The 13,193-nt window shown below is 38.8% G+C and overlaps 1 protein-coding gene across 6 annotated transcripts in view; it reads right to left on the bottom strand.

Moving 5' to 3' along the window:
- ATP8A2 (ATPase phospholipid transporting 8A2) overlaps positions 1 to 13,193 on the bottom strand; it is a 756,382-nt gene that overhangs the window by 150,016 nt on the left and 593,173 nt on the right. For all 6 annotated transcript variants that reach the window (XM_020997141.2, XM_078147076.1, XM_078147075.1 and 3 more), the window contains exons 31-32: positions 8,504 to 8,565; positions 7,864 to 7,920 (exon numbers count right to left, since the gene is read on the bottom strand). In XM_020997141.2, coding sequence (XP_020852800.2) covers positions 7,864 to 7,920; positions 8,504 to 8,565 — 119 coding nt within the window. The remainder of the gene's footprint in view (positions 1 to 7,863; positions 7,921 to 8,503; positions 8,566 to 13,193) is intronic.

Here is a 13,193-nt window from a genome sequence, read left to right as displayed (position 1 = left end):
TTTTTCATAACACCAAAGCGGAAAAAAAAAGTTTAAAGGATCCATATGCAAAATTCAATTAGCTAAACATTAGCAAAGTACAGACATTTAAGGATGGATTAGAATTAAAGACAGTAGAGTCATACATGGAAAAAATATTAGACTCGGGGCTAGGCACTGGGTTTGGAATCACAGCTCTGACATTTACTAGGTGGGTAACCACAGCCACATGATTCCCTGCTACGAACCTCAGTCTCCTTATTTGTAAAAATGGAGACTATATAGCTTTTACTACCTACAAATAACAGCGTTGTTATGAAGGAAGTGCTTTAAAAACTTTCAAGTACTCTAAAAATGTGATTTTAATTTTGTTGTTGTACAGTGGTTTCAGTTACATCTAACCTTTTGTGACCCCATTTGGGGTTTTCTTCACAAAGAGACTGGAGTGGTTTGCCATTCCCTTCTCCAGCTCATTTTACAGTTGAGGAAACTGAGACAAACAGGGTTAAGTGATTTGCCCAAGGTCACACAGCTAGTAAGTGACTGAGGCCCTTGAGTCCAGGGCTGGCATTCTATCTTCCTCTGCTCTGTGATTTTAATAGTTGTACCTGATTGCATCAGATCGTGCCTAAAATTAACCACCCTGTCAACATGGACTCATTAAGTGTGCATGATATTTCAGGCTCTCTGCTCAGTTCTGAGAATACAAGGATGGTAAAGTCCCTGCTCTCAAGAAGCTTGCATTATATCAGGGGAGATTATATATATATATGTTAACATATATAACGTATATGCAAAAGAAATGCAAGGTGGGGGGGCAGAGCCAAGATGGCCAAGTGAAAGCAGTGACTTGCTTGAGCTCTCCCCCAAATCCCTCCAAATACTCATAAAAAATGGCTCTAAACAAATTCTGAAGCAGCAGAACCCACAAAAAGACAGAGTAAAACAAATTTCCAGCCCAAGACAACCTGGATGATTGATCAGAAAGGTATATTGCGCCAGGCTGGGAGTGCAGCGTGGGCGCGCAGGCCACAGCAAACCTGGAGCAGGCCTCACAGGACTGAATCGCGGGCAGCTGTGGAGGTTTCCAGACTCCTCAATCCATCAATGCCAAAGACAACTTAGAAGGTCAGTAGGACAAGTCTGTTTCTGTGGGTGCTGAGAGAGGAAGGCGGGTTTCAGCTCCATTCCCCAAGAGCGTGGCCCTGGGGGGGCAGCTGCTTCCCAAGCTTCCGGCCCACAGACTGAGGGGGAAATCCAGTGGCTGATCAGAGAGGGACTGCAGGGATCTCTTTGCCAGTGCTGAGGCAAGAATCTCTTGCTTTGCCTGTGTTTGGATCTGGGTCACAGTTCTGGGTGGCAGTGCTGGGGTGAGGAGGAGCGCTGGTGTGGAGAGGAACCCCTCCTCATAGTTACAGGACAGAAAGGAATACCTGTGGTCACAGCCAGGAAAGGAGTAAACACCTCGCCCCTTATCATACACCACCTTGGTAGAAAACTGAAAATTTACAGGTCCCTACAAGTATCTCTGAAAACAGCTACACAAACCCCTGAAGCTTGGGACAGTACACTCTCACATTGGAAGCAGACTCTTACCTTAACAAAGAGTTTAAAACTCAAGTAATTGGCTGGGATCATGAGCAAGCAGCGCAAAAAGAGTCAGACTATATTATCTTACTTTGGTGAAAAAGAAGATCAAAATATACAACCAGAAGAAGACAACAAAATCAAAGCTCCTACATCCAAAGCCTCCAAGAAAAATATGAATCAGTCCCAGGCCTTGGAAGAGCTCAAAAGGGATTTTGAGAAGCAAGTAAGGGAAGTAGAGGAAAAACTGGGAAGAGAAATGAGAGTGATGCAAGAAAATCATGAAAAACAAGTCAACAGCTTGCTAAAGGAGACCCAAAAAAATACTGAAGAAAAATAACACCTTAAAAAATAGCCTAACCCAAATGGCAAAAGAGGTCCAAAAAGCCAATGAGGAGAAAAATGCCCTAAAAAGAAAAATTGGCCAAATGGAAAAGGAAGTCCAAAAGATTACTGAAGAAAATACTTCCTTAAAAATTAGAATAGAGCAATTGGAAGACAGTGACTTTATGAGAAATCAAGACACTGTAAACCAAATCCAAAAGAATGAAAAATTAGAAAACAATGTGAAATATCTCATTGGAAAAACAACTGACCTGGAAAATAGATCCAGGAGAGAGAATTTAAAAATTATTGGACTATCTGAAAGCCATGATCAAAAAAAGAGCCTAGACATCATCTTTCAAGAAATTATCAAGGAAAACTGCCCTGATATATTAGAACCAGAGGGCAAAATAGAAATTGAAAGAATCCACAGATCTCCTCCTGAAAGAGATCCCCAAAGGAAAACTCCTAGGAATATTGTAGCCAAATTCCAGAGTTCCCAGGTCAAGGAGAAAATATTACAAGCTGCCAGAAGGAAACAATTCAAGTACTGTGGAAACACAATCAGGATAACACAAGATTTAGCAGCTTCTACATTAAAGGACCGCAGGGCATGGAATATAATATTCCGGAGGGCAAAGGAGATAGGATTACAACCAAGAATCACCTACCCAGCAAAACTGAGTATAATCCTTCAGGGGAAAAAATGGTCATTCAGTGAAATAGAGGACTTTCAGCATTTGATGAAAAGACCAGAGCTAAACAGAAAATTTGACTTTCAAATACAGGACTCAGTGGAACATGAAGAGGTAAACAGGAAAGAGAAATCATAAGAGACTTATTAAGATTGAACCATTTACATTCCTGCATGGAAAGATGATATTTATAACTTATGAGAACTTTGTCAGTATTAGGGTAGCTGAAGGAAAAAAAATTATATGTATGTATATATAGATAGAGGACACAGGGTGAGTTGAAGATTAAGGGATCATATCTGGAGAATAAAATTAAGGGATGAGAGAGGATGATACTTGGAGAAGAAAGGGAGAGGTAAAATGGGGTAAATTATCTCACAAAAAAAAACAGAAAAGAAAAGTCTCTCACAGTGGAGGGGAAACAGGGGAAGGTGAGGGAATGAGTGAATCTTATTCTCATAGGATTTGGCTTAAGGAGAGAATAACATACACATTCAATTGGGTATGGAAATCTGTCTTACCCTACAGGAAAGTAGGGGGAGAAGGGGACAAGACAGCAGGGGGGTGATGGAGAGGAGGGCAGATTGGGAAAGGGTGTAATCAGAAGCAAATACTTCTGAGGAGGGACAGGGTCAAAAGAAAGAATAGAATAAATGGGAGGGCAGAATAGGATTAAGGGAAATAGAGTTAGTTTTTCACAACAGGACTACTATGGAAGTATTTTGCATAAGAACACATGTATAACCTATATTAAGTTGCTTGCCTTTTCAATGAGGGTGGGTGGGGAGGGAGGAAGGGAGAAAATTTGGAACTCAAAGTTTTAAAAACACATGTTTTTTAAAAAAATGTTTTCACATGCAACTGGGAAAGAAGAAATATAGGAAATGGGGTACAGAAGTCTATCCTGCTCTACAGGAAAATAGAAGGGGAAGGGGAGAAGAGAAGGGAGGGGGGAGAGATAGAAGAGAAGGCAGACCAGGGGAAGGGGTATTCAGAATGCAGGCTATTTTGGGGTGGGGGGAGGGGTGAGAAATTTGGAACTCAAAAACTTGTGAAAGTGAATATTGAAAACTAAAAATAAATTAATTTATATTAAAAAAAAAAGAAATGCAAGGTAATTTGGGGGGAGTCACACTAAGAGCTAAGGGGCAAAGATCATGAAAGGCCTTATGTAGAAAGGGACACTTAAGCTGAATTATGAAAGGAGCAGGCCATTCTAAGAGGCAGAGGTGAAGAGGGAGTGCATTCCAGACCTGGGGGATGGCCTGGACAAAGGCATGGAGGCTAGAGATGGAGTATTACATATGACAAACAACAAGAAGGCCTTCCTGGTCTCCTCTGCTAATTGATCCTTTTACTCTAAGGCCACCTTTCTTTTACTCTGTATATGTCTCATCTGTTCCCATTTATAAATAGTCTTTTCCATGTAAGCTTCTTGAGGGTAGGGATTGTTTTTATGCGTTGTGTGTGTGTGTGTGTGTGTGTGTGTGTGTGTGTGTGTGCATGAGCTTGCCTTTCTTTGCACCCCCAGCACTCAGAATAGCACCTGGCATATAGTAGGTGTTTAATAAATGTTTGTTGACTGATTAGACCTATAAGCATATGAAGGGGAGCAATGTATAATAAGGTAAAAAGGTAGGCTGATGCTAGCTTGTGAAGGGCTCTAAATGCCAACACAGGTATTTGTATCTGATCCTAGAGGTAAGAGGGAGCCAGTGGAGATTACTGAGCAGCGGAGTAACATGGTCAGACCTGTGCTTTAGAAACATTGTACTTTTATACCTGTGTGGAAGATGGATTTTAAGTGGTCAGACAGATTAGTGACAGGAAAAAGACAGAATGACGTTTGTAAAAACGCAAAGAATCCCCGTAAAAAATACAGAAACAGGAGGGAGAAGACAATTTACTGCTGCAATGCCAGCTGAAACTACGTATGGATGTTTCAATGTGGCATGTCCAGTGGGTTTTTAATACAGCACTTTTCAAAAAATTCCCCTGTTCCTCTTCAAGCTGACTTTCCATCGCCAGACCTACTGAGCTGAGAGTCTTGGTCTCCTGGGGATGTGCTCCATGTAACCAATCCACCTGATGATGGAGATGAGCATCAGCCCAAAGCTGGGAACTTCATACTTTTAAAATAATGCAAGGGTCTTCAAGGCTGACTCTCTTGCAGCTGAAATAATAAGTGCTTTGCAGTTCTAGGCCGTCAGGTCAGACCTTGGCACTGCATCTTGGGTGAAGGCTGTCCAAGTGGTGGACGGGGGAGGTCTGCCACATGGACAACTTGGCTGCCCTCCCCCGAGAAAACACACCCTTACACATATACCAACACGATGGAAGCAAAGAGTCTTCCTAATTCTCAGGGAGGCTTGAAAACACAGACATGTCTTTTTCATAAATAGGAAGTACCCGGGAACTATAAAGACAGCTAGGGGTAACTTACAAACTGAAGAAACTAAAACTGAGTTTTACCTGGATCAGTGAGTAACGGGTTTTTTTGTTTGTTTGTTTGTTCGTTTTGTTTTTGGCTAGGCAATAGGGTTAAGTGACTTGCCCAGGGTCACACAGCTATTAAGCGTCAACTGTCTGAGGTCAAATTTGAACTCAGGTCTTCCTGAATCCAGAGCCAGTGCTCTATGCACTGTGCCACCTACCTGCCCTGGTGAGTAACGTTTTCAACCAAAGGGAGACATTAATAGCTATTATCATATGTTAATAGTCCTGGGGGAGAATTTAAAGCTATCCAACAATCATACATGCAGCAGATCTCCAGGGTATGTCCCACTGTCAACAATGTGATCTTCTGACTACCTTAATGATCATGACTTTCTTCCTACACCAGATAGAAGAAGCAGTGGGAGTCCCTGATTCCCTAGACCCTGCAAGGTGGATAAGGACATTCACAGGGCTGGATAAAGCAATGAAAGGAAGGGCTAGAACCTATGTTCTCTCTTGACTGACTTAGTCCCATGTTAATCTCTGTATTTGGCCCCTAGGTTTTGGAGGAGGAGCAGGGGACAGTAAATCAGGCATACTCCAGAGCACAAGCCATAGGTGAATGTTTCTAAATGGATTCAAAGAATCCCAGTGATAGGGGCTAGTCTAACAAGTCCTGAATAAGACTCCCCTCTGAGGTGTGCCCAGAAGGTGGTCATCAAGCCCTTGCTTGAAAATCTCAATGAACACAGATTCCACCACCTTCTGAGGCAGCTTGTTCTACTCTTGGATGGCTCGAATTGTTTGGCAGTATCTCTTCACATGAAGCCTGTTTGCCTCTTTAACTTCCACCTTTTGCTCCTAAATTCTGTTGTAGGGGCCAAGAAGAACAAATTTAATCCTTTCACATAACAGTCCTTCAAATAGGTGAAGACAGTTATCATGTTTCACCTCCTCTCTGCAGAGCCTTCTCCAATAAATGCTTTAGTTCCTTCAGCTGAACCTCATATAGCATAAATTGAGGCCCTTTATAATCCTGGCTGCCAATGTCCTTCTTAAAATTTAGTACCTAAACCTTCCTTTTCTTATTTCATTTATTTATTTTAATATTTTTTATTATTATTAATAATATAGTATCCAACATAACTTAGCAATCAATAACTTCTCTAACTTATCCAGTTTATCAATAACTTATCTCCAGGATAGTAATGTACTTAAAATTTGGTGACTCGAACATGTTACCAGTATGATTTGACCAGGGTAGTGAACTGCTGGATTACCAGCTCCTAGATCTTTTTTTTTCCCTTTAGATAACTGCTATCAAGCCATGACTCACACTTTGTATACTCATGAATTTAATTTTTTGTGGTCCTTGTATATTTTTATTACACAAAGCATAATTTACTTTTATCCTTATCAAATTTGATTTTAGATTCAGTCCAATGCTCTGGCCTGTTCACAATCTTTGTGCATTATCTCTGTCTTCCAGTGTGTTAGCTAATGTTTCCAGGTTGGACTCACTTACAAATTTCTTTGGCAAAACAACACAGGAGGGGCAGCTAGGTGGCACAGTGGATAGAGCACCAGCCCTGGAGTCAGGAGGACCTGAGTTCAAATCCGGCCGCAGACACATAATACTTCCTAGCTGTGTGACCCTGGGCAAGTCACTTAACCCTAATTGCTTCACTAAAAAAAAAACACGGGAAATTTATACTGATAATGTAAGAAGCATAAGGCAGTGTGACCCTGTGGACAGAGTGTCATCTTAATTAGAAGGCCTAGCTTCTAGTGCCACCCCTGACACTACTAGCTGTGTGATCCTGGGCAAGCTACTTAACTCCTCCAGGGCTTAGTGCAACTTTCCCTATATCAATGAAATCACAAGATCTCTCCCAAAATAACTGGGAAGCATATAAATTATAAAATGTAAATAATTCTTTCTTTGCTAGTATATTTTGCCAGCTTTGGGGGTAGGGTCCTGGACCTGTGAATTTATCTTTTTTAGGAACTCTATAGTGTGAAAAGTCCTTATATTCAATAATTTCCTTCTATAGTATGATGCATCTGGTACTCTAAGAAGCTCATTTCTGAAGTCCTGGCGAGTGTCTGGAAATCTGTGGTTGCCAAATTTTCTACCCATTCTCCTTACTAAGTTAATACACATCTTGAAATATTAAGTCTAGCATGTTACTTCATGGGATACGTATAAAAGACAAGTGACCACATATCTGAAGACTATGTCAAACTTTAGGAAATGAAGCAGAAATGGGAACTAAAGAAGAGGAAAAAAAAGTAAGTGAAATGAGGGCAAACAGTCGAATAAATGGGAAGGTGTGAAGATATCAACCTTATTGGTTGCTTTTGGAATACCCACAGCCATATTATTCCCTAATCAGTGAGGCCACAGATCAGTTATTATTCTTGTCATTAATTTGCCTCTGGAAAAGAATATATGGTAAGCTATATAATCTAACTGTTCATAGGTGACAAGCTTGTAAAACCTGATTTTCTTCCCTTACAATATTCAGAGTATACCTTGGCACAGAGTGATGCCATGTTAAATTTCATTGTAAACGTGCTGGGTCATTTAACACGGGTCTCAGTTAATGGAATGCTAAATGAAGTCTATTTCAAATGCCAGACATGCAAATTGAACAGCTGGAAAACTTCAGATGGGAAATTAGCTGTGATCTAAATCAACCCACAACATGAAAATGCAAAATGGAAGTTTTATTTGGTACCCAACCTCCCCTGACTCTCAATGAGAAATCGTAGCAAAAATAGTGATAATGGCATCAGATAGTGCAGGCACTAAGACACACCATACAAAAGGAATACTTACCTTTGTCCAAGCTCTTGTCTCTAAACCAGCTTTTAGACAAACAGTGACAACAACATACTGTGGAAAGAGGAATGGAGTCAGAATGTGTTCTTGTGCTGTCACATTGCCCCCTTAGAAATCACCTTGCCCCACCCTTCATGGCAGTCTCAATGATGGAGCTACTTCAAAAAAAATCTGGCTTCTGGGGAACATAGGGGCATACTTCCCCCACCCAACAAAAGATTTTCACCTTAAGTAGTCCCCTTCTCTTCTGACCAAGTTATCGTCTCAAGGCTTAGGAAACTTGAGGTCATATCAGACCTGCTTATTTTATTCCTACCCATTCTAGTTAAAAAAACAGACCACTTGGAGGGGTTGGGAAGAAACATCCAAGGTTTTATTTCTTTGGATATACATACATACACATATATGCAGATAGGTACATACATATGTATGTCCTTAGACTATGACCTTTTACAAATTAATAGTCAAAAATTACTACCCAGTAATTTTTGTTCTTCAGTAATATACATCAAATAGTTAAAAGCACAATAAATTAAGATTAAAGAATCAGTAGTGCTCTTAAAAAGAGTAAGCCATATACCATTAAAGACAGTATATCTTAAACACTACATAAAAGGAAGTATATTGAAAGACTTACTGTATAAACAATATTTCCAACAAATAAATAGTCTACAACCCGACCACTCGCCAACACTGCATCTGAAAAACGGAAAAGTCATTATTATGTCCAATGATATAAATATAATTTTAAGAAAATCATCTTCTAAAAAATTCAGGATTGTAAAAGTTGAGAATGTGTATTTTCACACACATAAAATCAGAGATCACACATTCCAATGTGCAGAGTAGGCATTTGAATCTGATTTTATCCAGGGAACAAATACTGATTAGGTAGTATGATGGTTATATTTTAATGTCACATTGGATGTGACGCCCTAACGTTTCTTTCTTCTCCTGATGCCTCTGGCTTCTCCATTTCAAACTCTTTCCAAAAGGCTACTGTTAAATGTATATATGGTTTTTAAAAAAGAGTTATAATAAAAATGGAACATTTCAGCCTTTATTAGCATTTTTACCACGATCCCTGCCTAGTGCTCTAATTCTAACACCTGCTGTTTCTACAATAAAAAAATAAGCTGTAGAGTGAGTATCTTTAGAAGGTACCAATCTTGGCAGTTTTGCAAATGTCCATTTCTAATTCTTGCTGGGCTGGAATAGAAACTCCATATAAGAAGACGATAACTACATATATGCCAAGTGAATTTATGATTGGACTCAGAGAATGCTGAAGCATGATCATTAGTCATGTTTTTACATTTTACTAAACTGGGGGCACTTATACTCCTTTGAGAGAATCCTGGGTAATAGGAGTGGGATTTTATGGATTCAAATTTAATTTTTCTTCCATTTGTACTTTCCAGAATAGTAAGCACAATATACCACAATAATGAAACTGTAATTCCAATAGTTACATAATTCATTTCTACTAATACTAAGGCTGTTATAAAAAAGTCCAAGTTGTATTTCTATCGGTAAATTGCCCATTCTTTAGATCACGAAAAGTTTCTTCAGATGAATTCTTCCTTCATCTTCAAAACCAGAGCTGTGGCCTGTGGCTCTGACTTAAGTTTATAGACTCAACTTCATTTTTACCTTAGGAGCCTCAATAGCCACTCTCACAAATTCCCCTGTTCTTAATAAAACTGAGGGCCAGCCAAGCGCTAGTTTCATAGTTGAACAGTTGAGTCTACATTCCTGTGTACCTAAAACCAAGGAGGCAACTGAGGGCAGCTAGCTGTTGGAACCTGCTGTAGGCATGGATTCAAAAATAAGGATGAAGATTCACGGGGCCCATTTTTCATTATCCACCCTTTACACCCTCCACAAAACAAAAGAGTTGGAGAAAACCGTACTAAAAAAAAATTCACTTAGCCATTTTCCTGGTTCTTAACAATTATGTTGCAATTACCTTATTGTCCCAAATGAAATTTATTTGACTATTCACCTCTTGCTGGGTGTTTAGGTGTATCTCAGCCTTTTGCTATTACAAATAAAGCTGCTATGAAAATTTCTGAAGAAGTAGATAGTTGTTGTTTTTAATTTTTTTAAATTTTTTTTTTCATTTTTAGGCAATTGAGGTTCAGTGACTTGCCCAGGGTCACACAGCTAGTAAGTGTCAAGTGTTTGGTCTGAGGCCATATTTGAACTCGGATCCTCCTGACTTCAGGGCCAGCGCTCTGTGCCACCTAGCTGCCCAATAGTTCTTGTTTTTAAAAATACATTTAAGCTACATTCCCAGCCTGGAATTATTCGGTCCAGGGTAAGGATTGTTTTCTAACTTTTATTGTGTACTCTGCAGGACTGTTCCTCAAAAAAATTCTACAAGTTTGAAATTCTACCAGTGATGTATGAGTGCATCTGCTTCTCCACAACCAGCCAGCACTGAATTTCATTGCTCTGTGTGTGTGTGCGTGCGTGTGTGTGGCTAACATGATACGTATGAAGGGTCCAGTTATTCTCATTATGGCAGTTGATACTAGTTACCAGCTGGTCACTTAGTACACATTCACAATTGTGAGGAACTAAAATGTTGGGAAAAGTGTTGGTTTTTATATATAGCAGTTAACTATGGATTTAATGGCTAAAAAATTACAGCATCCGATCTCCTAATCATCCGTCCTCACTTAAGGCACATCTCCTGGTCTCACATCTCTTTATCTGTGAATAAAAGGGCGTAACTTGTAATCTTTCTAGGAACTACTTTTTTATTAATTTGTTTTAATTTACCAACAATCACTTCCATAAGCTTCTGAGTTTAAAATTTTTCTCCTCCTCTCTCCCAGCCTCCCTCCCCAAGACGGCACACAATATAGGCTATACATACATATTCCTGTTAAACATGTTTTCACATTAGTCATGTTGTAAAGAAGAATTAGAGCCAATAGGAGGAACCACAAGAAAGAGAAAACAAAACAAAGCAGAAGAAAAAACAGCCAAGACTATGCTTCGATCTGCATTCAAACTCCATAGTTCTTTCTTTGGATGTGGATAGCATTTTCTATCATGAGACCTTTGGAGATGTCTTAGATCCTTGCATTGCTGAGAAGGGCTAAGTCTATCAACTTTAGTCTTTGTAAAGCATGGCTCTTACTGTGTACAATGTTCTCCTGGTTCTGCTCACTTCACTCAGCATCAGTCCATGCAAATCTTTCCAGGTTTTTCTAAAGTCTGCCTGCTCATCATTTCTTATAGCACAATAATATTCCATTTCGTTCATATACCACAACTTGTTCAGCCTTTCCCCAATTGATGGACATCCCCTCAATTTCCAGTTCTTGGCCACCACAAAAAGAGGTGCTATAAATATTTTTGTACATGTGGGTCCTTTTCCCATTTGTATGATCTCTTTGGGATACAGCCCTAGAAGTGCTATTGCTGGGTCAAAGAATATGGACATTTTTATAGCCCTTTGGGCATAGTTCCAGATTGCTCTCCAAAATGGCTGGATCGTTTTACAACTCCGCAAATAAAGCATTAGTGTTCCAATTTTCCCACATCTCCTCCAACATGTATCATTTTCCTGTTTGGTCATGTGGCCAATCTGATAGATGTGATGTGATACCTCAGAGTTGTTTTGAGTTGCATTTCTCTAATCGATAGTGATTTAGAGCATTTTTTCATATGACTATAGATGGCTTTAATTTCTTCATCTGAGAACTGCCTGTTCATATCCTTTGACCATTTATCAATTGGGGAATGACTTGTATTCTTATAAATTTGACTTAATTCTCTATATATTTTAGAAATGAGGCCCTTATCAGAGAGACTGGTTGTAAAAATTCTTTCCCAATTCTCTACTTTCTTTCTAATCTTGGTTGCATTGGCTTTGTTTGTGCAAAAACTTTTCAATTTAATGTAATCAAAATTATCCATTTTGCATTTCATAATGTTCTCTATCTCCTGTTTGGTCATGAATTCTTCTGTTCTCCATAAATCTGATAGGTAAACTATTCCTTGCTCTCCCAGTTTGCTTATATCAGCCTTTCTATCTAAATCATGAACCCATTTTGACTTTATTTTGGTATATGGTGTGAGATTTTGGTCTATGCCTAGTTTCTGCCATACTCTTTTCCAGTTTTCCCAGCAGTTTTTGTCAAAGTATGTTCTCTATATCCCAGAAGCTGAGGGTTTATCAAATAGTAGATTACTGTAGTCATTGACTACTGTTTCTTGCATACCTAACCTATTCCACTGATCTACCACTCTGTTTCTTAGCCAGTACCAAGTAGTTTTGATGGTTGCTGCTTTATGACACAATCTAAGGTCTGGAGCAGCTAGGCCACCTTCCCCTGCATTTCTTTTCATTAGTTCCCTTGATATTCTGGACCTTTTGTTATTCCAAATGAATCTTATTATTTTTTCTAGCTCTATAAAATATTTTTTTTGGTAGTTTGATTGGTATGGCATTGAATAAGTAAATTAGTTTAGATAGAATTGTCATGTTTATTATATTAGCTTGGCCTACCCATGAGCAGCTGATGTTTTTCCAATTATTTACATGTGAATTAATTTGTGTGGAAAGTGTTTTATAATTGCATTCATATAGTTCCTGGATTCATTTCAGTAGGTAGATGACTAAATATTTTATGATGTCTACAGTAACTTTAAATGGAATTTCTCTTTCTACCTCTTGCTGTTGGGCTTTGTTGGTAATATATATAGAAATGCTGATGTTTATGTGGGTTTATTTTATATCCTGCAACTTTGCTAAAGTTGTTTATTTTTTCAAGTAGTTTCTTAGTTGATTCTCATGGATACTCTAAGTGTATCATCATATCGTCTGCAAAGAGTGATAGCTTTATTTCTTCTTTGCCTATTCTAATAACTTCAATTTCTTTTTTTTCCTCTTATTGCTAAAGCTAATGTTTCCAGTACGATATTGAACAACAGTGTCGATAATGGACATCCTTCTTTCACCCCCAATCTTATTGGAAATGCTTCTCACTTGTCCTCATTATATATGATGCTTGCTGAAGGTTTTAGGTAGATGCTACTTATTGTTTTAAGGAGGACTCCATTTTCTCTACGCTCTCTGGTGTTTTTAATAGGAATGAGTGTTGTATTTTGTCAACACAAGTCTACTTTGAAAGCCTATGACATCTGTGTATAGCAGACCCTGAGCAGAGCTAGAAAAATCACAGTATAGATAAGAACTTCTAAATAAACATAATAGAAGCAAAATACAAAATAGAAAGCCATGCTTGGGCAATTATTTGAAATGTCATAAAAGGCTCACAGAAAGAAAAATTCTATCAGATATGAATTGA

This window comes from Phascolarctos cinereus, unplaced genomic scaffold (assembly GCF_003287225.1).
Source record: "Phascolarctos cinereus isolate Bilbo 61053 unplaced genomic scaffold, phaCin_HiC Scaffold_726;HRSCAF=1367, whole genome shotgun sequence".
Classification (NCBI taxonomy): domain Eukaryota; kingdom Metazoa; phylum Chordata; class Mammalia; order Diprotodontia; family Phascolarctidae; genus Phascolarctos; species Phascolarctos cinereus.
The sequence above is the reverse complement of the archived record's forward strand: the minus strand, read 5'-3'. Positions and strand labels throughout refer to the sequence as shown.